Source organism: Pongo abelii, chromosome 18 (assembly GCF_028885655.2).
Source record: "Pongo abelii isolate AG06213 chromosome 18, NHGRI_mPonAbe1-v2.0_pri, whole genome shotgun sequence".
In the NCBI taxonomy this organism is placed as follows: domain Eukaryota; kingdom Metazoa; phylum Chordata; class Mammalia; order Primates; family Hominidae; genus Pongo; species Pongo abelii.
In genome coordinates, this window is record NC_072003.2 from 71644234 (window position 1) to 71669923 (window position 25690).

Consider the following 25690-nt stretch of genomic DNA (forward strand, 5'->3'; position numbering starts at 1 on the left):
TTAAAACCAAAATTTTGTGTTTTTTATTTTTTGAAAAAAAATTACACACACAATCACACACTCCATAAGGAACTTCCTTCTTTAATTCTCAAACTTTGTGTCCTGTCCTCTGATAGATAGGTATATCTCTCCATCACAGCCCCTGAAGAACCTTCTTCTGCCTCATCAAATGGACCAAACAGAGGTTTAGGAGAGAGTCCAAGGGTGGGCATTGATGAACTTGAGACAGATCACATATGCCTTAGAGAACCTTGATGTAAGATGGGGAGCTTAATTCCTTCTCCCTACCTACCCCACAGGGAATGCCTGATGAATTATATAATTCTGCAACAAACTTATGCTGCAGAAAGGAACACTCTGAAATAATAGTCATAGTAACAAGCGCGTTCCATTGATCATCCAGCATAACTGATCTAAGCTTATTTGCAGGTTCTGGAGCGTGAAGAGGCTTTGATAAAACTACAAGCTGATTTTGCTTCCTATACAGCCACCCACAGATACCCTCCTAGCTCCTCAGAAGAGTGTGAAGACATAAAAAAGGTGGGAGAAATTTGCTGATCTGTGCCTACTGGGATCGGGCTGAGCTGGGTTTGATTCTGGGCTTTCCTACTTATTTTTTATTTTTATATGATAGTTTATATTTTATTTTATATCTGTGTGAGCTTGGTTGGCCCTGCCACAAGGATACTGTGTATAATGTGTGCCAAACCCAAAAGACAGGCAGCATTCAATTTTGGAATTGCACCTGTCTCTTAACCCGCTTCTAACAGTATGCCTAAACAAGACAATACTTCTGTTGCCTTGCTAAATTCAAAAGGACCATCTAGCCTCCTAGTGTCTGGCTGGAGTTGAAAAGTAGCTAATTTAGGAAAGATTATTAATCCAAATTTATTCCCCCTGCTTTTTTTTTTTTTGAGAACTCTGTGTTTGCAAAATTCAAAGCAGTATCAAAAGTTGATTCTAATAATAAATAAGCAGTTAAACCATGTAAACAAATAGCAAGAATTGAGTGGCCAGGTGTGGTGGCTCATGCCAGTAACCCCAGAACTTTGGGAGGCCAAGGCAAGCAGATCCCTTGAGGTCAGGAGTTAGAGACCCACCTGGCCAACTTGGTGAAACCCCATCTCTACTAAAAATATGAAAATTAGCCAGGTGTGGTGGCAGGTGCCTGTAGTCCCAGCTACTGGGGAGGCTGAGGCAGGAGAATCACTTGAACCCAGGAGGTCAAGGTTGCAGTGATCTGAGATAGCGCCACTGCACTCCAGCCTCGGCCACAGAATGAGACTCCATCTAAAATAAAATAAATAAATAAATAAAAGTTGATGAACCAGGAGTTAAAACATGGCCAGGTGTCCTCTTAGGTGAGGTCCTATGAAGTCAGCTGTGACTGAATTTGGTACCTGGCAAAGCCAGCCACAGGAGGCCACACTGGGCAGGTGCTGGCATGCCTGCACGCCCCAAGACTGATGCCGAAATGGGGGCGAAGAGGGGTGGCAGAGGGAGTAAACAACACATGTCAGCTCCCCAAGGGGTTCTGTAGTGGGGGAGGAGGAGACGCTCCTCTTTCCAGGACTTTCCAATCCCAGAAAGTTGGTTGAACAAGGGATCAATATTGAACTTTGTAGTTCTTCCTTGGACATCTGTCAATGTTTATTTTAAAGATCAGTTCCATGTTATTCACATCCTGACCTAGAGCAAAAATCTCCTAAGACTCCATCTTTTTAGTGATACAAACTTCCCCAAGAAGCAGAATACACCTTCCCCCACCGCATTATGTTTCCTTTCCAAAGCCCTCAGGCTCCCTGGGGCTCCATTAGGAACGAGAGACCCATGCCAGCTTTTTCCAGCAGGCCTCTCCTCCCCTCGGCCAGTGTGGCACAGTGTGGGGCTTTGAGTCCCTTCAGTGCCCACTCCTGGGTCCTGCAGTGGCTGCCCTGAATCTCTCCAGCTGTCACCTCCTGGCTTCCTGCTGCTGCCCTCCCTCCTAGCAGCTCTGAAATCACACAAATAGCTCTCCCCAATATCCCTGATGCCCAGGCAACGAATTGCTCCTCCCCAGCCACATGCTCCTGCCTTCTCTTGGTGAGGAAGGCATCCCCTCTCCTTTAGGGTAGAAGCCAAAGGTCTTGCAGAAGGACCTCAAGCCCCAGGTGATGTGATCACCCAGCTCCTCACCTCGTCTCCTCCAGCTCTCCCCATTGCTTGCTCCGTGCCAGCCGCACTTGCCTTCTCCAGGTTCCCTCCACAGGCCTTGTCTCTGGCTAGTCTCCCCGCCTGAAAGCTCACCTCCAGCAAGTCTCAGCTGAGAGGCCACCTTCGCAGGGAGGCCAGCCCATCCTCCTACTTGAAATTGCAACATGTGCCTCCCCGCCCATGCCCCTCCATTCCCCTTCGCTCTTCTGTTTCCCCCATAGCACTTATCCACTGTTAACATTTCCTGTAAGTCACTACTTATTATGCTCTTCATCTCACCCCAATAGGTGAGCTCTGTGGGGGCAAGGATTTGTCTGTGTCTTTTGCTCCACATTATTTGCTTTGAAAATATCAATGGAGCCATGCCCAGCACCCAGGACAGTGCCAGGCACACAGTAGATTCTCCATAAACAACTGTCTGTCTCAGGGAGGAGGGGATACAGGGATGGCTGCTTTTATGTGTATTCCGTGTGAGCCTGAGAAGTCTGCAATATCCTTTTGTTTTATTCTCTTTTTTAAAAAAAATTAATTGGGAGACAATGGACAAATTATAAAATTCACCATTGGTTTTTAGTATATTCACAAGGTTGGGCAATCATCACCACTACCTAATTCCAGAACATTTGTGTCACCCCAGAAGAAACCCTGTACCCATTAGCAGTCACTCTGCACATCCATCCCCTGGCCCCCAGCAACTATTACTCTGCTACTCTGTCCCTACTTACTGTTGAGTGTGGACGCTGGGCATTTTAGAAAGCACTCTCCATTCTCTCTCATCTCCTCATCCTGCCCTGTTCTTCCATCTGTCAGATACTGAAGCACTTGCAGGAGCAGAAAGACAGCCAGTGCCTGCATGTGGAGGAGTACCAGAACCTGGTGAAGGATCTGCGCATGGAACTAGAGGCTGTGTCGGAACAGAAGAAAAACATCATGAAGGGTAAACCGGGGCTGCAGGCTGTGGCAGGGGAGCCAGAAGGAAGCCTAACTCTCCCCTGAGCATAGACTCTGTCCCGCCCCATGGTAGACATGATGAAGCTGGAGCTGGACCTGCACGGACTGCGGGAGGAGACATCTGCCCACATTGAGAGGAAGGATAAGGACATCGCCATCCTGCAGTGCCAGCTGCAGGAGCTGCAGCTGGAGTTCACCGAGACCCAAAAGCTCGCTTTGAAGAAAGACAAGGTAAAGTGAGGAACTCTGGTTGGGGTTCCCAATGGGGCTGGGCACGGTAGCTCTGACCTGTAATCCCAACACTTTGGGAGGCTGAGGCAGGTGGATTACATGAAGTCAGGAGTTTGAGACCAGCCGGGCCAACATGGTGAAACCCCGTCTCTAATAAAAATACAAATATTAGCCAGGCATGGTGGCGGACACCTGTAATCCCAACTACTTGGGAGGCTGAGGTAGGAAAATGGCTTGAACATGGGAGGTTGCAGTGAGCCAAGATCATGCCATTGCACTCCAGCCTGGGCGACAGAGAGAGACTCTGTCTCAAAAACAATAACAATAATAATAATAATAAAGACTCCCTCTCTCTACTGCGTGGAGAATAGCCTGAGGGGAACAGGAGTGGAGGCAGGGAGGTTCGTGCAATGTCCAGGCAGGGGATGCCAGTGGCTTGGATGAGGGCTTGAGACAACCTCTCATTGCCTTCACCCACTGCCACTCAGACCTTTCCCAGCATTTGCATTTTGCTGTCTTCAGTTCCTCCAAGAGAAAGATGAGATGCTGCAGGAGCTGGAAAAGAAACTGACACAGGTTCAGAACAGCCTCCTGAAAAAGGAGAAGGAGCTGGAGAAGCAGCAGTGCATGGCCACAGAACTTGAAATGACAGTCAAGGAGGCTAAGCAGGACAAGTCCAAGGAGGTGGAGTGCAAGGCCCTGCAGGCTGAGGTCCAGAAGCTGAAGAACAGTCTTGAAGAGGCCAAGCAGCAGCAGAGGCTGGCTGGTGAGGCCCCTGCAGGTGCTGTCCCCACCACACTTTTCTGTGGGGCTACAGCAGCCCTAGAGCAGCCACCTTCTCTCTCCCAGTGGCCACTTCCCCTTGCCCTCCTCCAGTGACTCACTGCAGACCTTCTCAGGGCCTCATCCTATACCTCACAGCAGTGGCCACCGCCCTCTTGAATTCCTTCACCCACTCCCAAGCTCACTTGCCCTCTGTAGTCACCCACCCACCATTCTCCCAGCAGTCTTGCCTGAAGACCCTGGCCCTTCCTGGCCACAGGGAGGCAGGGCTCTGTCCTTTGCACCACAATCCTCTCCATCTTCTCTAGGCCCTCATCACACAATTCGCTTCACCCTTCCCTGGCTTTTTATTTCCTTTCTCCTTTTTGCCCCCAAATACATTCTCTTCTGTGCAGCTTGCACTGTGGATGATGTCCTTGTCCCTCCACAGAGCCTGCTTTCTCAGAGATCACCAATAACTTCTTGCCTTGGGTACAGGGTTTCTCTGGGGGTGATGAAAATGCTCTGTAATTAGATATTGGTGATGGTTGCATGACTTTGTGATTATCCAAAAAAACTACTGAATTGTATACTTTTAAAGGGTAAATTTGCCAGGCACAGTGGCTCACGCCTATAATCCCAGCACTTTTGGAGGCCAAGGTGGGCAGATCACTTGAGCCCAGGAGTTCAAGACCAGCCTGGGCAACATGGCAAAACTTTGTCTCTACAAAACATACAAAAATTAGCCAGGCATGGTGGTGGACACCTGTAGTCCCAGCTACTTGGGAGGCTGAGGTGGGAGGATCACTTGAGCCTGAGAGGTCAAGGTTGCAGTGAGCTGAGATTACGCCAGTGCACTCCAGACTGGGCAATAGAGTGAAACTCTGTCTCATAAAAAGTGGGGGAGAGGGGCTAAATTTATGTTATATGAATTACTTATCAATTTATAAGATAAGATCCAAGCTTGGCTTCCTTCCTCACCCTCCTTTAATGCTGTGTTCCTTGATGCTGTGGCTACTTATGCCTCAAGGTTTGTTTCTCAGCTTTGGAGATATCACGGGTCCGTCTTTCTCCCACAAACCTCCCCATTGTTCTCTTTTCTCTCCTGCTCTGACTGTAGTCATCTAGAGACTCTCCTCCCCTTCTTACTCGTTCCTCAGTGAGCTCCCTCCTCTGTGTAGCTCCCTTTCTCTACAGGTAACTCCAAAACTTCAAGCCCCAGCTCTAACTTTGTAGCTGCCTTCCCCTCATACCCAGTGGAGGCAAAGGCATGGGCTAGAAGGATATTGCTGGAAGTTTTTCTCTATTCTAACGTATTCCAATTTTCCTGAAGCAGTTTTTCTTTTATGTCAGATTCCTGCTCAAGAACCCACTAAACCACATCTAAGTGTTTCTCTTAGGCTTCCAAAGTCCTCCAAAGCCACCCTCATCCATCCACTTACTCAACTGTATCGCCCACCATTCCTCCCTACTTCCCTTTCCAGTCAAACTGATGTCTTCTACCCTCCTCCCACACACCTTCCCCATTCTCCTCACCAGGCATCTGCTCTAGCAATCCCCGCCCCTGGAATTCCCTTCCTCCCACTTCTTTTTCTACATCTCAGCTTCTGTTCCTCCACTCATCCATCTCCAAGCATTCTAACCCATGTGGATCTCTCTTCCTTAGCCTAGTCGGTGTGAGTTTAACATGACAGTGTTCTGTAGGACGGTGAGCCAGTAAGCCTCCCTCGGGAGCCTCTAAACTCCAGGAGGGTCAGGATTTGTCCCCAGTGATAGAATGAGTCGCACAGGAGTTACTGAGAAATTTCTACCAATTTGTTTAATTTTAGTCCAGAAGGTGTCCACATCTGAGACAAAGACAGATAATTTAATAGAGCTCTTTAGGACTGATTGCGAAATGGAGAGAAATGAGGACAGACTGGGAATTGAAGTAGGGCACAAAATGAAAGGAAAAACTCTTCAGCCAGGCTGCTAAGAGTGTGATCTTCATACACCCTCCCTTCTCACATGGCCATCTCCCTGCTTCTGCAGCTCAGCAAGCAGCCCAGTGCAAAGAAGAGGCTGCGCTGGCAGGCTGCCACCTGGAGGACACCCAGAGGAAACTGCAGAATGGCCTCCTCCTGGACAAGCAGAAGGCAGACACCATCCAGGAACTACAGAGAGAACTTCAGATGCTACAGAAGGAGTCCTCAATGGCTGAGAAGGAACAAACCGCCAACAGGTGCCCAGGCTCACCTCCAGAGAGAGGTTCTGTCCCTCTTGAGCCAGCTGGGCCCTCTGTGGGCAGCTGCCCAGGCGTGGGAGAGCAAGGACTTCCCATTGGGTCAGCTCCTCAATCTGCCCACATGGGCACTGAAGTCTGTCCTCCTGTGGCTGTTATTTTGCTTTAGAAAACGGGTGGAGGAGCTGTCATCAGAACTCTCTGAAGCCTTGAGGAAGCTTGAAAATTCAGACAAGGAAAAGAGGCAGCTTCAGAAGACAGTGGCTGAGCAGGATATGAAAATGAATGACATGCTTGATCGTATCAAGCACCAGGTATGACGGGCAGGCAGATGGCCCATTCAAGCACTTGCTCTGCTTAAGATAAAACACAGGCCAGGAGCAGTGGCTCACACCTGTAATCCCAGCTCTTTGTGAGGCCAAGGCAGGCAGATCACTTGAGCCCAGGGGTTCCAGACCAGCCTGGGCAACATAGCAAGACCCTGCCTTACAAAAAAAAAAAAAAAAAAATACAAACATTATCAGGGCATAATGGCACATGCCTGTAGTCCCAGCTACTTGGGAGGTTGAGGTGGGAGGATCCCTTAAGGCTGGGAGATTGAGGCTTCAGTGAGCTGTGATCGCACCACTGTGCTACAGCCTAGGTGACAGAGTGAGACCCTGTCTCAAAAAAAAGAAAAAGATTAAATATATCAGTCATTATTTGGGAAGATGTCACCACCAATCCGTGCAAATTAATTGACCAGAATTGTGTTAGTATGCTAAGCCAGCCACTCAGTACCAGCTCCCATTACCAGTAAGAAGCATTTTCAATAGTTAACCTTAAAATTAATCAAACGACAATGTTGTTCTTTCTAGGATTCAAAAGCTATTCTTATCAATTTATTTATTTTTTAAATAGTGCCCAGCGGCAGGAGATAATTGTCAGTCAATTTAAAGTCTTTGATCTCTGAGTTACTCTTTTTGTGCTCTTCTAAGATTTTTTAAACTTCATTCAAAAAGGTTTGGAATCTTCCTAATCTTTGGGAAGAATTGGTGAGAAAGTGGGAGAGAAAGCTGGTGCTTAGGAATTGGATCAATAAATAAAATAAATTGGTATATCTGACTGAATAATGAAAAAATGTTACAGGCATTGGAGGAAACCTTTCATTTTACATATGCTATATAGCTAAGGAATTGTCTTCTTCTTCATCTCAGCCATGCCCTGTGTGCAATTGTCTGTATTTTTCCCCCAAATATAATATAGTCTAAGACAGTCTTTCAGCTCAGTCTTTATTTTTTCAGCACAGGGAGCAAGGCTCCATCAAATGCAAGTTAGAAGAAGATCTTCAGGAGGCCACAAAGCTTCTGGAGGACAAACGGGAGCAGTTGAAGAAGAGCAAAGACCATGAGAAGCTGATGGAGGAAGAACTTGAAGCTTTGCGGCAGGAATTTAAAAAGAAAGACAAGACGGTGAGTGGGAGAATCCCAGGAGAGCTGGGTCAGGAATCCAGAGTGGGACATGACCCCACCTGGGCCTGGGGGGATGCGGAGGCCCTGGATGCTCAGAGCTTAGGAAAGACGGGAGGGATAGTGGGAAAGGCCAGTGAGGAGGGGAGCGAGAAGGCCTGAGCTCCCACAGGGTGGAGATAGAGCTGGGGGAGAGGGAGGGTGGAGTGGGGCTTTTATAGTTATCTGAGATTAACACCTCTTTGCTGTGCTTTGTTCTTTAATGAGGGAACAGTTGAAAGAGAATTCCAGAAAGTTGGAGGAAGAAAATGAGAATCTCCGAGCAGAGCTACAGGGTTGTTCTACACAACTGGAATCCTCTCTCAACAAATACAACACCAGTCAGCAAGTCATCCAAGACTTGAATAAAGAGGTGAGTATACAGGAACCCCAAGGGAGTGAGGAACTTGAACCCTATGACCCTTAACCTGAAATCTGTACCCACCTCTCCTCCACACAGAAATGCAGCTAACTGCTCAGCCAACTGCAGATCCCGGGCCACCTGCAGCTCTACTTCCCTCCCCATTGGCACCTGGTTGCTGAGCCAGGAAATGTTTCTTCCATATGTGGAAGGTCTCATCTCATATCTGGTGGAGCCCCAAGCTATTTGGGCTTTGGCATCAAGTCTTCCAATGTTACATTTTAGACCAGAGTTGAGTGAATCCATTTTGGGGGGCAATTTGCTAGGGAACACTTCCAAAACTTGTCACAAAGCACATAAAGGAGATGAAAGGGGGGACAGTTATTTTTCATTACACAAGTAAAAATGACAGAGAGGAGTAAATAGCATCTGACATATGCTAAGCACTGTGCTTGAATTCAGTCATCATTTATTTATCGTCCACTTAAGCTCTTTACATGGCTTCCATCTGCTTTACTGCCAAAAAGAGAGACATGATAGAGGAAAGAAAGATGGAAGGCCAAAATCACTGACCAGCAAGTGATGGGATGAACCACTATTTGAACCTGAATTATCCAGTTCTAACACCGGTTCCCTTTCTCCCTCATCATAAGCAGCCATACTTTCTCCAGCTAAATCCATTCCATCTTTCTGGGCAAGAGAAAAATATAACACCTTGGTAGATGGTCTCTTAGGCTACAAATGAAAGGCCAAGCAGCCCTTATTCCCTCATAATATAAAAATAAATCTTAAAGTAGTATGACTTTTCTAAGTGTAAAAATAGCACTGCCCAGTAGAACTTGCTGCCTTTCTGTGATGATGGAAAAGTTGTATGTCTGAGCTGCCAGTACTACATGTGGCCATTGAGTGATTAGAATATGGCCTAGTATAACTGAGGAACTGAATTTGTAATTGTAATTAATGTTAAGCTTATTTAAATGTAAATAGCCTCATGTGGCTAGTGGCTACTATATTATACAGCATAGGCCTAAGCCACTGATGTTCTCAGTGTTGTCCTCCAGAGATAATAATCTCTCCTTGAGTGTGATCCAGAGTTGAAGTCTGAGTCACTGAGATCCCTAAAGAACCTCCATGAATATATGGGATACTCAGATTCCTATGTGTTTAGTATGGACCTATTGTCATATTTGCCAAAAGATAGATAACCAAGTAAATGTGAAAGTAACAGCACTAATTTCAGAATACCTTTAATGAGAATCAGGAAGCTAAGGGATTTATGTGTGTGTGTGTGTGTGTGTGTGTGTGTGTGTGTGTGTGTGTGTGTATAAGCATCTTCAACTTTTAAAAAGCATACCTCACATATGGAAAACTTAATTAATTGAAACAGCCATTAGAAAGAAGCTTCCATTTTTTTTTCTAGAATGCACTTCCATTCATTAATATTCCACATTTTAATTTTAAAACTTTCCATCTGAAGCCAAGGCAATATACCTTGATATCTTTTTCATCTCTTTGATCCTAGAATATTTCCACAGTATTTTATAAATTAATTACTGTCAATAATAGGAAAGCTCATTTATTTTTTACATATTCAGTCTGTATTTGGACATTTTATTGAACTCACTTATAAGTTGTAATTGTTTTTTAGTTACTTCTCATGGATTTTTTTAAGTAGATGATTATATTATTTGCAAGCAACAACAGCAACAAGGAATACTGCAATAAATATTGCAGTATTCCTTGCAATATTTCTATTTACTTAATTTTTCTTGCCTTATTGCATTGGACAGTACCTACAGTTTGATGTTCAACAGCAGCAGTGTTAGCAGGCATTTTTTTCTGGATCTTAACTTAAAGGAATGCCTCCGTTTTAGTATGATGTTCCCTGTAGCCTTCTTGTTTCTGGCTTTAGCAGGTTTTTTTCAGTTCCACATTACTAAGAGTTTTATTAATGTGGATGTTGAATTTTATCAAATGCTTTTTTAAAAAAAATTATTGAGATGATTATATCATCCTTCTTAACCCATTTCCCATTTAGAAAGAAAAAAAAGTGCAGCTCACTGCTAGTGCAGTATTCTTGGGGCAAACGGGAAATAAGTTAAATAAATAATGTGGTGAATAAAATTAAGTAATTAATCCTGATTTTGGCCTACCCTTGCATTCCTAGTATGAGTCCTGATTGTGCATCATGTCTCATTCTTTTAATATAACATTTGGCACATTCTAAGAAGTGAAATAAGGTCAGTATGATAGGAATGCATTGATCAAGGGAGACATTGGTATAGAATGAGATTAGAAAGGAAGCAGAGACAGACATTCTGGCTTCTGTTAAGAAATTTGGGGTTTTATTCTAAAAGCAACAGAAAGCCATTGATGGATTTCCTCAAAGGGACAGGGGAGGTGATTTGATCTCAGTTTTCAAAATATAACTTTGACTACTGTGTGGAAATGGATTGGAGGGAGTGGTAGGTATGGAAGTGAAGAGACTATTTAGGAAGATATTGCTGTCCAGGCTACAGTGGTATCAGTGAAGAAGGAAGGGAGCAAATTCAGGATGTGTTTTGGAGGTCTAGCTAGAACTGACCAGTCTAGCTGATGGAATGAATGTGAGAGAAAGTGAGGAATCAATGATGACTTCATGAAATTCACCTATAAAACTATCTAGACCTAATACCATTGACAGCAGAGAGAGTAGTTCTTTTATTAGAACTTTTACTAGAACTTCTTGGTTCTATAATTTACATACGTCTATATGTAGATTTTTAGAATCTTTCTCCAAGCTAAACCACTCATGTTAGCAAAAATTTTTAAAGCTTCCATTTTAGCTTCTAGCTTCACTGTAATTTTTTTACACCATCCTCAGTTTTAGTGTCTTACCTCTATACTGACATTTCTCAGTTCAGCCATCACTTATCAAGCACTGACAGTGAATTATAGTTTCTCCAGTGATTCCTCTGGTTTACTGGGCAGACCCTGCTGACTCCAGGTTTTTCAGAAGTCCCCAGAAAAGATGCACTTCTGTTTTCAGGAGACCAAATTATTTCATCTTTAGGAATAGTTTCACCACCAGGGCATGTAAAACATAATGTCAGAAGTCCAATCTACCGCTTTTTATCTCACTAATTCCCAGGGCCAAAGGTACTCAAAATTGTATCTGAAAAAGTAATAAACTTGAAGCACTGAACAGTTACTGGAGATAAAACAAGAAAACCCAAAAGAATGTGTTTCTGTGTGCATGGCCACTTTCAGATGCAGGTGTGCTAGAATACCAAAGAATACAAGTCAGGCATATGAATTTCTGAGGTCTCCCTCCGGCTTCCAGACTCAGAAGCAGATCTCTGTCCTGTACTTAAAGTATATAAGAAGGCTAGTTTCTGTGTGTGTCTGTGACAATAACTCAGTCGTATAGTAAAACAAAGCCCTTTTTACACATATCACCTCATTTGATCATCATAAAAACTCCATGAAACAGTTAAAATGATTTCAATTTATGGAAGCAGAAACTGAGGCCAGAGAAATAAGTTAATGATAGAACCTGGACCTCAACCCAGATTTTTCTGACTCCGGATCTCAACTTCCTTTTAACTATACCGTGAATGCTCATTACGAAATTGAAAACAGACTTCAGTTTTTAAACACACTTCTACCAGAACTACATGTTCCCTAACATGTTGATCAATTGATCCCTAACTCGAAAAATGCAATATTTCACGTGACACAACAAAGACCATTTTTGAGCATTTCCTGAACCTCTGTCATGTGCCATGCCCTGAGTTATAGCAATGGGGAAACAGCAGGAAACAAAACACAGGCACAGTCCTGCTTTCATGGCACATCAAGTCTAGTGAATTACATCAGGAACTAAGCGAGGCATAAAACAGAAAGGAAACGTTGTTATCATGTCCACTAACCTCAAATCAGATTCCAGGTCTTTATTAAAGGCTGCAGAGTATGTGAAAGGGACTTTTTTGTGTACTTGGCATATCATGCCCCAGCACCGCTGGTACTCCTGGTGTTTGAGGGAAATGCTAACTAGAAAGGGAAATGTGGCTGAGGGGTGCAAAAGAGCCTGGAAAGACAGCTCTACCTTTTACAGCGGTGAAGTGAAGATGTGAGTGTTAACACGGACTCTGCAGATTGCTGCAGACAGGAGAGAGCCGAGCTCTTGTTCATTCCTATAGGCACAGAGAATGCCTCTATGACCCTGAGCTGGCACCCTGACGGTTCTGCTCTCCCTCCTTAAAGATAGCCCTTCAGAAGGAGTCCTTAATGAGCCTGCAGGCCCAGCTGGACAAAGCTCTGCAGAAGGAGAAGCACTATCTCCAGACCACCATCACCAAAGAAGCCTATGATGCATTATCCCGGAAGTCAGCCGCCTGCCAGGACGACCTGACACAAGCCCTCGAGAAGGTGAGGCCACACCCTCTAGTCTCCAGGGCTGTTTTCAGGCAAGGAAACGTCAAGGTAGCGGGAGAGGCATAGGAGCCAATTTCCTGCCTATTGACTGTCTATGGAGCCATCTCAAACCCTTGTGTGGGCTGGGATGTCTGTGCAGAGAAGGCCTGCTTTCTCTTTGTGAGGCTTGGAGTTGGGTGGAGGGCGGAGGAAGAGGACAAAGATCAAAACCAAATCTAGCAAGCCTTTCTGCCCATGGGTGACTCGGGGGCAAGGTTTTCCCAAAGTCTGGATTGTCAGGGAAATTCATGCCCCATCTTGTGCTGATCATGGCTGGCCCATCAATTCATGGGATTGGAAAGAGAAGAAATGGAGGGAGTGGGTAGGGAGGAGAAAGCAGGGTGCAGAAAACCAACCACTGTCATTTCCCACCCCTCTCTGGGAGACTAGGCAAGGTGACCGTCTGTGTCACCCTGAGCAGAGAAGGGACTGGAACCCTCCTCCATTCAGGACTCAGCAGAGAGAGTCAAAGGCTCTGACAGCCATTCGTCCTCTTTGTCTTTTCCGGAAGCTCAATCATGTGACCTCAGAGACAAAGAGCCTGCAGCGAAGCTTGACACAGACCCAAGAGAAGAAAGCTCAGCTGGAAGAGGAAATCATTGCTTATGAGGAAAGGATGAAAAAGCTCAATACGGAATTAAGAAAACTGCGGGGCTTCCACCAGGAGAGTGAGCTGGAGGTGAGGAGCTGCCAGGGGCTTGGGCTGCCTTCCTGGTAGGGGTCCACAAGGTCACCTCTTGCATCCAGAATTATTTAGCACTAAGCCATTCCCTTGGGCTGTTAGGTTCCCTCCACTTTCTTGGCTCCCTGAACTTCTGACAGAGGCAGCAAAGATCGGAGCATGGGTGCCCTCTGCTGGCCGCTGGGAAGAAAATACCCCCAACACGTCTCCCAAGGCCCCGGAAGCACCCTCTGGCCTTGTGGGTCCTGGGGTCAGGGAGGCCAGCTGGAGTCCCCCTCCTCACTTTGCTCTCCTGAGTAGGTGCACGCCTTCGACAAGAAGCTAGAGGAGATGAGCTGCCAGGTGCTGCAGTGGCAGAAGCAACACCAGAATGACCTCAAGATGCTGGCAGCCAAAGAGGAGCAGCTCAGGGAGTTCCAGGAGGAGATGGCCACCCTGAAAGAGAACCTCCTTGAGGACGATAAGGAGGTGGGCATGCCTCAGCTTCTGCGTGCCTCTTCTCAGTGCCTCCAGGCACATCCTATGACCACCCAAATGCCAGACAGCCCTTGGTGGGGGTGGGAGAGCCTGGGAGCAAAGGAAAGGTCACCCCCTCCATTTAGCACAAAGCAAGGGCCACAGCTGCTGGTTCAACCCACCTGTGTTCTTGTGGCTTTGTTGATAGATACTCAGCAGAGCGAAGGCCCCATTCTAGAGAAGAGACTGTCAGGTACACCAGCTACCCCTGACCTAGTCCACTGGGTGCCCTTCCAGAGTACATCCTGACACTTTTGGCAGCCCTGGACCCTACAGTAGAATGGGCTAAGTGACCTTCTGGGCTTGTCCCAGGCCCACCTCCCTGAGCAGTGAAGTTCATGGCAGGAGGCCGCAGGACAGCTCAGGTGGCCACCGGGCCTTTGCTTGAATTACAAAGAAGGCATCTTAGGCCGGGCACAGTGGCTCACGCCTGCAATCCCTACACTTTGGGAGGCCAAGACAGGAGGATCGCTTGAGTCCAGGAGTTTGAGACCAGCCTGGGCAACATAGCAAGACCTCATCTCTACAATAAGTTTAAATGTTAGCTGGGCATGGTGGCCTATGCCTGTGGTCCCAGCTACTCGGCAGGCTGAGTGGGAGGATAGCATGAGCCGGGGGAAGGTTAAGCTGCCGTGAGCCGTGATCACGCCACTGCACTCCAGCCTGAACAGAGCAAGACTGTCAAAAAAAAAAAAAAAGAAGAGAGAGAGAAAAAGAAGGCATCTCTTCCTCTTCCTCCAGATGTTTTTCTTCCATCTGTTAGAAAATTGGCTTAGCATACTTCTTTTTTAGGAGTCACTTTAATGCCTTCACACTGAAAACTGTCATTATAAGTGTACAAATCTATGTGTCTCTGCCATAAATGGTGCCTTCTCAGAGATGTCACCTTTGTGTGAGATGCCACCTGCACAAGCCAGAGGGGGAGGCCTGGTGGCAACTCCATAACTCTGGCCTCGGGTTGGACAGCAGAGTCAAGTTTTCTTTTCCCAGGAAGATAGAAGAGGCCTGACTCGGAAGGAGGGGTGACAGACCTGTGCTCCCACCTCTGACTGTCTCGTTTTCTTCTTGTACCCAAGCCCTGCTGCCTGCCCCAGCGGTCTGTGCCCAAAAACACCTATAGGCTCTACCGAGAGAATGATCAGATTATGACCAACTTGGAGCAATGGGCAAAACAGCAGAAGTGAGTATGGGAGGAAAAAGGAAGGCAGGGTCCGAGGCCTGGACTGAGCCGAGGAGCCACATGGGTGCCAAAGATTACTCACACACATCCCTGCACTCCTGGAAAACAGATCCAGTCTCAGCCCACACCCAAGGGATGGAAATAAGATGTAGAGGAGGGCTCAACCCTTCAGGCAGGCCTGGAAAGCCCTCTGCTGACCTGGAAACAGCGGCGGCAAGAAGGAAGGGGTGCTTTGCTCAGCAGCAAGAAGGAAGGGGGACATTGGCTCAGATGTCCTCCTCCCATCCCGGGATCCAGCTTCACTGCCTGGCCCCCTTGAACTCATTCCCTTGAACGCACCTGGGGCTCACAGGGATTTTGCATAGGAGTTGAGTTCAGAGAGTCCTCTGAATTCCCAGGTGCTAGGAAGGCCCGAGCTCTGGGGACAGGGTGGTGCATGGGGGACCTGGGATGCAGCAGCAGTCTTGCTGAGAACCCAGCATCCCATTCAGCCAACCGCACCCTTGCTCACGGGAGGCTGGCGACTGGCTGCTCTTTTCTCCTGTGATTTTATTACAGGGTCGCCAATGAGAAACTAGGAAACAAGCTCCGAGAGCAGGTGAAATACATCGCCAAGCTGAGTGGTGAAAAGGAGTAAGTCATCTTACACCACCCTGGCTGCTTCCTGGGAGCTGACAAGAAGGGTCAGCAGGGAGCCAGGGCTGGCTTTAGCCCTTGATAGGGGGATCAGCCCAGGAAAGGCCTGGTGCTTTGGAAAGACCCCCAGGTCCCGAATCTGCATCTGTGTGACCTTGGGCATATCACTTGACCTCTCAGGGCCTTAGTTCTCTCACCAAAAATCCAAAGGGAGTTTAGTAGTCCTTTTGCTCCTTCCTGCTCTCATGGTTCTCAGAGGTCAAGGGTGCTAAGCAGGGAACAGGCACTGAAAGGCAGACTGGATTAGTTAGGGCAGGAGCTGAGATGCTCTAACAGATCCCAAGTGAGGGAACAAACAAGGAACATCTCTTCATGAAATCATCAGGTGAGCAGGCCAGGTTGGAGGAGCCCTTCTGTTCTACCTGGTCATCTGGGGGCCTGTGGTCTTGCTTCCCCTCATGCTCAAAGCTGGGTCCACTAAGAGGGAGGTATGCGAGGAGTGTTACCAGTTTGAGAATGGAGGTGAAGGTATGAAGGTCTAAAACTGAGATTTTGGAGGTGGCGAAGTAACAAGTAACAACAAGCCTTAGGACAGCGCTTCCCAACCTTTTCTCAGGGAATACTTAGAAAACAACCATGCCTTACGTAACACCATGGATACTATGCAGCTATCAAAAAGAATGAGATCATGTCTTTGTGGGAATATGGATGGAGCTAGAGGCTACTATCCTTAGCAAACTGACACAGGAATAGAAAACCAAGTACCACATGTTCTTGCTTGTAAGTGGAGCTAAATGATGAGAACTTACGAACACAAAGAAGGAAACAACAGACCCTGGGGTCTATCTGAGGGTGGAGGGTGGGAGGAGGGAGAGGAGCAGAAAATATAACTATTGGGTACTGGGCTTAATTCCTGGGTGATGAAATAATATGTACAACAAACTCCTGTGACATGAGTTTACCAATGTAACATGTACCCCTGAACCTAAAATAAAAGTGAAAATAAAATAAAAGTGAAAAAGAAAATGACCACAGTTTAGGATCACTTGAGGCCAGGAGTTTAAGACTAGCCTGGGCGACAGCAAGGCCCTGTCTCTACAAAAAGTTTAAAAATTAGCCTAACCAGACATGGTGGTGCACACATACAGTCCCAGCTAATTGGGAGGCTGGGGTGGGAGGATTGCTTGAGCCCAAGAGGTTGAGGCTGCAGTGACCTATGTTCACACCACTGCACTCTGGCCTGGGTGACAGAATGAGACCCTGTCTCTAAAAAAGGATAAAAGTAACCACATTTGTTTGGCATACTTGTGACAAAGCTGACCAAGCAGTGGCTGCCTCAGAGCCTGCCCCCAAGGGCTGCAGGCATCTGCAAACGCCTGGAATCCATTCGTGGCACCCCAGGTGGAAAGCCCTATTCTAGGCTTTGGCCTTAGGTACATGGCTGAGTTGAAGAGAAGGATGAGACCTTTGGAATAAGGAGGCCAATGAATTGAGAAGCCGGGATGTGGATGAGCTGTATGGGATATTGAAGGCTTTGGGGATGCTGACAGGAGGGAGCCAGAGAGCCAGGGAAGGAGGGCACTGCTGAGACCTCCTCTCCAGACCCAGCAGCACTGGGAGTGAGGGGCTACTGGGCGGGGGAAGAGGCATCCTCAAGGTTGGCCAGCTTTGTAGAGAGCAAAAGGGTAGAGCATATGCCCAGAGAAGAGGCTGAGGATAAATTCTCTACTTGATTTCCTCTAGAAAAGACCACGAAACTTTTTACTAGGGTGTAACTAAAAGAAAAGTTTTCAGATTCTGAAGGTAACAGATAATGTCAGTCTTTTTCTTCTATTGTGCCAAGTCCAGGAAGTTCTCTTTCACAAAGAACTCACTCTTGAGTTTTCCTGTTCTTATTTGAAAGAAAACCATCTTTTAATGATGATAGTAGCTCAACTAATACATATTATTTGCTGTGTGTGAGGTACTAAGTGTTGACACATACGAGCTCATTTCATCTTCATAAGACCTCCTGCGTTCAGTATAGTCATGATCCCCATTTATGGATGAGGAAAGAGAGGACCTGGGAAACTAAGTAACTTGCCCCTGGTCTCAAAACTGATAAGTGGCAGAGTCACAGTTCCAACGTGGGAAGTCTGGTTTCAGAGCCCACTTTCACCCACTGCCCTCAACATTAGTTTGGAGACACACAACAGTGATAATAAAAGTTGCTATTTATTGAGCCACGGGGAATGCGCTAAATTATCTTTCCCCTCCTCTACATGGCAGCCTCCATTTCCTCATCTGTAAAATGGGGATAAGTAACTTACCCAAGTTCTTGACAGAGCTGGGATCTCCTGTGCTCCCGACTCTTCGGCGAAGGGAAGCGGAGAGAATGCGGGCTTTGGCATTGGTGCTGGGTGAGAGTGTTTCCAAGGCACGGCCATGAGAACCCGAGGACATATGATTGCAGTTGTCCCTACCAGCCTTCTGGCTCTTCAAGTCAAATTTCTATCATTTATCAAACCAGATCCTCATATGAATCCCATCAGTCAAGCCAGGCCTGACTATCCCCATCTGACAGATAGGAAAACAGGCCCAGAGCTGGCAGAGTTGGGCAGGAGTACCAGCTCCTGGTCCACTCGGACCCCAGGCCTGGGCTTCTTTCACAGGACACACGTAGGCCTCCATTTCTACAGAGCATGTGTAACTGGCCAGCTCTGAACAGACCTGGGCATCTGTGCTGTCTTCCCTGTGACACCTTTATCTGTCCTTTCTAGCAGGGAACCAAGCAGAGCCAGCAGCCCCAACACAACCCGTCCTTCCTCTCCTTCCCACAGCCACCTCCACAATGTAATGGTCCACCTGCAGCAGGAAAACAAGAAGCTGAAGAAGGAGATAGAAGAGAAGAAGACGAAAGCTGAGAACGCAAGGCTATGCACCAAAGCCCTAGGCCCGAGCAGAACGGAGTCCACACAGAGGGAGAAAGTGTGCGGCGCCTTGGGCTGGAAGGGGTTGCCCCAGGATGTGGGTCAAAGAATGGACCTCACCAAGTACATCGGGATGCCCCACTGCCCGGGTACGTCTGCCATTTGTCAAAAAAATAAGTATGATTTTTTTCTTTAAATCACTGGATTGAGAATTCAGGTAGGAAGAAGAAAATAGGCCTTTTGTGACCTCAAGTCATTTTCTTAGCTACTTTGGACCAAAGATCGTTGTTTTCACATCTGTAAAGGGAGGAGGCAAATTAAGACCCCTTCTGATCTAAGAACATCTGAAGCATACCCAAGTGCCTCGTATCTCAGACCTGTCCCCTCCCCTGACCCAGACCCATTTTAGGGAACAGGTAGAAGAGGCATCTTCCTTCTACGTCTGGAAACCCCATAAGAGCACCCCAGCCACCTACCCAGCCTGGGTCCACAGCCGCCTTTCCTGCCACCTGTAAACTCCATGTTACCCCAGAGGCAAGAAGTCACCCTGCGGCAGAGCTGCCTGGCCATGCGGCCAGCCCTTGAGGAATCACCTCGTTAATTTCTCCTCGAATCAAAACTCTCATTTCCTCCCCGTTCCCTCAGGTTCCTCGTACTGCTAGAATCCACATCTAGCCCTGAGCAGCATTTCCACACGTGTTTCTTCAGAGGACAGTGAGTTCCCAGCCCTCCCTCTCTCTTGACCTGGATCAGCTCTTACAGGAATATATCACAGTCCCAGCCTATTTCGCAAGACACTAACTTTTGTTGAGTTTTGTCCACTTCCTGCCATGGAGTGAGCTTTAGAACCATACTACCATCTCCAGGCCCAAACTGAAATAAAGACATGAGCACGAGCACAGCAGTTGTGGTGAGCTCTTGGCGTCTTGCAGACATTTCTGCCCCGCAATCCCCCAGCAACGTGTTCATCCTGTTTTCTCTGGATTCTAAGAGATATTGGTCTCTTCCATATATGGGGAAGCCATAATCCCCAATGCAAGCTTCTGGATTCGTTTTTAAACCAACAAAAATGATAAGTAGCTCCTTTTTCTTTTCTCTCCATTACTATCTGAAACTTAAAAAGAGAAAGTCTAAAAACTCCAAAAAGGAAGTAATCCTGAGACCCCAAAGAAAGGAAGAGCAATAAGGGCTGTATTTTCCAAATGGGGGAGCAAGAGCACACCACCTGCCCCCACCCCCCACCCCACCACGGGGCTCCACATTCCATTCCTCCTTCTAACAATTTTATTTTCCTTCCCCAGCCACCTCAATACAAGTGAAATTCCATTATGACAAACTCCAAGGACAGCTAATATTTTGTTCTGGTAGGATTTTGTTAAACTGAGTACATGTCTAGAATTTATATTTCTAGTCTATAGGAAGTGGAGACAACTCACTACTAGGGTAATATTAATGTAAGAGAAAGAAATGAAAGATCTTACACTTCTGAGTGGGGCAGTGAAAGTGAAGGAAGAAACCCACTGGTTAGCAAGGATTCTTCAATATTCTTCCTGGGCCTAATAAAGGCCAAGAAAGTTCACTGCTAATAGGAACACTAACATGTTACATAGGATGCCCCTGATGGAACTTGGGAAGGACAGTTCCAGAAATGCAGTGTGAGCTAGGAGTGACAGGCATCTCTGGTAGTTTCTGTTATGATAGTTGTTGTCTGTTTAAGCTCTTTGAACTATGTTCCCCCATGTGGTTTAGAATATGGGTTTGTTTTCTAGAGAAAACAAAGATTGAAAAATCTAGTACTAATCTAGCCTGTGGCTTACTTTATTCAAACTAAAGTTCAATGCCATTAAAATCCCCAGCCTAGTCTACTAAAAAGGGATTTTATCTCTATAATTTACAAAAATATTTCATATATGTTGGCCAAAATGATAATCTCTGGTTTCTTTGAATGTTATACATCTTTCCAAAGTTATCTTTCACTTCCTGTGGCGTGATTACACCAGAGCAAAGCAGGTAGTCAGTTACGGAGAGCTAATTGGTAGCAGAGCCAGAAAAACATCGACATATTACCCAGCCATCTGACTTTGACAGGACAGCCCAGCCAGGCAGAAGACCTGGCTGAGTACAGGGCATGGACTTAGAGAAGTGCAGTTTCTCTAAAGACACGAGGAAGGGCAGAGAAACTGAGTGTTGCCTGCCTATAATTTGTTAAGAAATAACCAAGGAATTGAGTTCCTAAAAAGTAGTTCGAACAGCTGATATTAAAAAGAAATGGTTACAACAACACTCTTTTATGAATTTTTTTAAAAAGCATTCAACAAATGAGGATTAGAAGGAAACTACCTGAGCATAATAAAACCACATATGAAAAACCCAGAACAAACATTATACTCAATGGTGAAAGACTAAAAGCTTTTCCTCTAAGATCAGGAATAAGGCAAGAACACCTACTTTGCCACTTCTATGCAGCATCGTACTGGCAGTTCTAGCCAGAGCAATTAGGCAAGAAAAAGAAATAAAAGGGATTCAAATTGGAAAGGAAGAAGTAAAATTATCTCTGTTCACAAATCTTATATGTAAAAAACCCTAAAGACTCTACAGACCACCCCCCCACCAAAAAAAAGCCTGGTAGAACTAATAATGAATTCAGCAAAGTAACAGGATACAAAGTCAACACACAAAAATGAGTTGCAGGTTTATATAACAACAATTAATAATCTGAAAAGGAAATTATAAAAATAATTTCATTTCATTTATAATAGCATCAAAAATAAACAAATACCTGGGAATTAACCAAGGCAGTAAAAGACTTGTACAATGAAAACTGTAAAACATTACTGAGAGAAATTAAAGAAGACATAAACAGAAACACATCCCATGTTCATGGATTGAAAGACTTAATATTAAGATGTCAGTATACACAAAGTGATCCACAGATTCAAAGTAATCTCTGTCAAAATCCCAATTTTTTTTTTTTTTTGCAGAAATAGGAAAACTCAACCTAAAACTCACATGGAATCTTAAGGGAACCCAACAGCCAAAACAGTCTCAAAAAAGAAGAATAAAGCTGAAGAACTTACTGATTTCAAAACTTACTACAAACCTACAGTAATCAAAATAGTGTGGTACTGCCATATAAATCAAAAGACAGACATACAAACCAATGGAATAGACTAGAAAGAATCCCAGAAATAAACTCTCACATATATGGTCAAATAATTTTGACAAGGATGCCAAGACTATGAAATGGGGAAAGAATAGTTTTTGTTTTAGTTTTCCAACAAATGATGCTGGGAAAACTGAATATTTGCATGCAAAAAAATAAAGCTGTGCCCTTACCTAACACCTTATACAAAAATTAACTCAAAATGGATCAAAGACCTAAATGTAGCCACTAAAACCATAAAACTCATAGAAGAAAACATGGAACAAACCCTTCATGGCACTAGATTTGGCAGTGATTAGTTCACCAAAGGCACAGGCACCAAAAGAAATAATAGACAAATTAGACATCATGAAACTTTTAAAATTTTGTGCATCAAAAGCAATATCAACAGAGTAAAAAGGCAACCCACAGAATAGGAGAAAATATTTCCAAATCATATCTCTGATGTTAATATCCAGAATATATGGAGAACTCCTAAAACTCAAGAAAACAAACAACCCAGTTCAAAAATGGGCAGAGCATATGCCGAAGAATGAAACTGGACCCCTATCTTTCACCATATACAAAAATTAACTCCAGATGGATTAAAGATTTAAATGCAAGACCTCAAACTATAGAAATCGTTATCGCCTGTAATCCCAGCACTTTGGGAGGCCGAGGCGGGCGGATCATGAGGACAGGAGATCAAGACCATCCTGGCTAACACGGTGAAACCCCGTCTCTACTAAAAAAAAGAAAAAAAATTAGCTGGGCATGGTGGTGGGCGCCTGTAGTCCCAGCTACTAGGGAGGCTGAGGCAGGAGAATGGCATGAACCCAGGAAGCGGAGCTTGCACTGAGCCGAGATCACACCACTGCACTCCAGCCTGGCAACAGAGCGAGACTACTACTCAAAAAAAAAAAGAAAGAAAGAAATCGTTATCGGGCCAGGTGTGGTGGCTCACACCTGTAATCCCAGCACTTTGGGAGGCCAAGGCAAGCGGATCACGAAGTCAACCATCCTGGTCAACATAGTGAAACCCCGTCTCTACTAAAAATACAAAAATTAGCTGGGCGTGGTGGCACACATCTGTAGTCCCAGCTACTTGGGAGGCTGAGGCAGGAGAATCGCTTAAACCCAGGAGGCGGAGGTTGCAGTGAGCCGAGATCAAGCCACTGCACTCCAGCCTGGCAACAGAGCAAGACTTTGTCTCAAAAAAAAAAAAAAAAAGAAAAGAAAAGAAAAGAAAAAAAAAAAGAAATCATTCTCGACATCGGCTTTGGCCAACAATTTTTGGCTAAGTCAGCAAAAACAATTGCAACAAAAACAAAAATTGGTAGGAGGGACCTAATAAACTAAAGAGCTTCTACACAGCAAAAGAAACCATCAGCAGAATAAACAACCTACAGAGTGGGAGAAAATAGTCACAAACTACGCAGCTGACAAAGGCCTAATATCTAGAATCTATAAGGAACTTAAACAAATCAAGCAAAAAACAAATAACCCCATTTAAAAAATGGGCAAAGGACATGAACAGACACTTCTCAAAAGAAGACATACAAGCAGGCAACAAACATATGAAAAAATGCTCATGATCACTAATCACCAGAGAAATGCAAATCAAAACCACAATGAAATACTATCTCACACCCGTCAGAATGGCTATTACTAAAAAGTCAAAAAATAACAGATGCTGGCAAGGCTGGTGAGAAAAGGCAACACTTATATACTGCTGGTGAGAATGTAAATTAGTTCAGCCACTGTGAAAACAGGTTTGAAGGTTTCTCAAAGAACTTAAAATCGACCTACCATTTGACCCAGCAATCCCATGAGTAGGCGTATACCCGAAGGAAAATAAATCATTCTACCAAAAAGACACATGCACTCGCATGTTCATCGCTGCACTATTCACAATAGCAAAGACATGGAATCAACCTAGGTGCCCAGCAACGGTGGACTGGATAAAGGAAATGTACGTACACACCGTGGGGTACTACGCAGCCATAGAAAAGAATGAAATCATGTCCCTTGCAACCACATGGATGCAGCTGGAGGCCATAATCCTAAGCTAATTCCTGCAGGAACAGAAAATCAAATACCACCTCTTCTCACTTATAAGTGGGAACTAAACATTGAGCACACAGGGACATAAATATAGGAACAATAAACACTATGGACTACTTGCTTGGGGGGACTAGAGAGAGGGAAATGGGTTGAAAAAATACCTGTTGGGTACTATGCTAACTACCTGGGTGATGGGATCCATACCCCAAACCTCCACATCACACAGTATACCCATATAATGAAGCTGCACGTGTACCCTCAGTATCTAAAATAAAAGTTGAAATTTAAAAATTTTTAAAAAGTTACCAATGCAAAAAAAAAAAAAAAAGGAAGAGGACTTGAGACATTTCTCCAAAGAAGATAAACAAATGGCCAATAATAAGCACATGAAAAGATGCTCAACACCACTAATTACTAGGGAAGTGGAAATCAAAACTGCAATGAGATACCAGCCATTAGGATGGTTACACTAAAAAAAAAATACAGACAATAACAAGGGTCAGCCAGACTCAGGAGTCCACAATGGGGCCATGGTGCTAGAGACCATGTTGTCATAGGTATGCTTTTGTACCTCTAGAAAAACAATCAGTTGCCATCTGAAGAAAAGACAGTGAGACTCAGAATATTAAAGCTGGAAGGAACTTTAAGGAAGATCTGAATGGAAAGGGTCTGTAATTTAAAAAAACACTGGAAACAGGAAGAGACAGAGCCTTGAGCAGAAGCTCCAGTACCGTGGCAAATTCAGGGGGAGCTGCTGTGGGCAGGGGACCCCTCCATTCCTCTTGTAGCACCCACATGTATCAAGTATCCTTTACCAGGTGTTCCTTGCTTATAAATAAGATGGTTGAGTTGGACCCATTGTTTTAATAGCCTCTCTGACCTTATTTTTTTATCTAAGGGACTAGTGAGTTTGTGACCAAGGTCACAGCTTATTAATAATAACTGTTAACTAGAACCTCAATCTTTTTCCTACTCCATTGCCTGAGTCTGTAAATAGGTCACACATCAGCCAACTTCTAGTCCTCCAACCTAGGGCCAAGATTAGAAGGCTTCCTAGGCAAAGTGCTGGCAGCCCTCTCTTCACTACGGAGCCCTGAGAAGCCCATTTCCACCTGCGTTCCCCCAAGGGGGCTAGAGGGAAGAATGGAGGCAGAGGTGGTAGCTGGTGCTGGCTGGCAAAGCTAGGCCTCTGAGCTCACCCACAAAATTGACTTACATTTTAACATTTATTGAGTTATAACATAGAAATGCAAATCCCAGGAACAGAGGGAGAAAGGGATCAGAACAGCACAGCAGGCCACGCACCACAGGGCTCACGCCGGCACTGGCCTGGTATCAAGGTGTTTCCGAGCCCCAGTCCTGTCTGTGACTCAACCACAACACAGAACCTGCCAACCAGCACACCTGGCACAAGCCCAGCCTGGAGGAATCACAACATACAGACCATGGTTAGTGGAAAGGGCCAAACACCCCAAAAGCCACCTCAGCAGACTTGAGACTGCTTAAAAAGAGAAAAGACAGGTGATTCTGGTGTAAGGGTCACCTTTTACGTGAAAATCAATAAGCAACATTTTAGACTGTTTTCCAGTCAATGGACAACCCTTACCCTCTGCCATCCAGAGCAATCCCATGGACCTCTTTCAAGCAGCCGAACCACCCCGGGGAAGGCTGGGGCGGACTCCTGCTCACTTCCCTCCCACGACCTGGCCATCAAGGCAGACCTGCCAGTGCCCCCCAGCCGCAGGAGCAGCTGCGCATCCTCAGAGCTTGGCCTGCCTTGTGCAGAAATAAGGGCGGAGTTCCAGGACGACCCATGCAAGGGAAGTCAGGGCAGGCTTCTGCACCCGCCACCTTTATTACATGATTTAAGAGGGTGAAGGAAAAAGTCAGACATGCAGTC

General features: G+C 45.5%; 1 protein-coding gene across 10 annotated transcripts in view; it reads left to right on the forward strand.

Moving 5' to 3' along the window:
- PMFBP1 (polyamine modulated factor 1 binding protein 1) overlaps nucleotides 1–24303 on the forward strand; it is a 556696-nt gene extending 532393 nt beyond the window's left edge. For 5 of the 10 annotated variants that reach the window (XM_054534056.2, XM_054534058.2, XM_054534059.1 and 2 more), the window contains 15 exons: nucleotides 430–540; nucleotides 3004–3130; nucleotides 3218–3375; nucleotides 3898–4141; nucleotides 6169–6358; nucleotides 6528–6672; nucleotides 7642–7809; nucleotides 8081–8218; nucleotides 12452–12616; nucleotides 13173–13340; nucleotides 13644–13811; nucleotides 14936–15039; nucleotides 15598–15672; nucleotides 18495–18733; nucleotides 19230–19483. In XM_054534056.2, the coding sequence (XP_054390031.1) occupies nucleotides 430–540; nucleotides 3004–3130; nucleotides 3218–3375; nucleotides 3898–4141; nucleotides 6169–6358; nucleotides 6528–6672; nucleotides 7642–7809; nucleotides 8081–8218; nucleotides 12452–12616; nucleotides 13173–13340; nucleotides 13644–13811; nucleotides 14936–15039; nucleotides 15598–15672; nucleotides 18495–18733; nucleotides 19230–19246 (2217 nt within the window). In that variant the 3' untranslated portion in view covers nucleotides 19247–19483. The other 5 variants (XM_063717360.1, XM_054534054.2, XM_054534053.1 and 2 more) reach the window with 3 other exon arrangements.
- Nucleotides 24304–25690: the final 1387 nt, after the last annotated feature.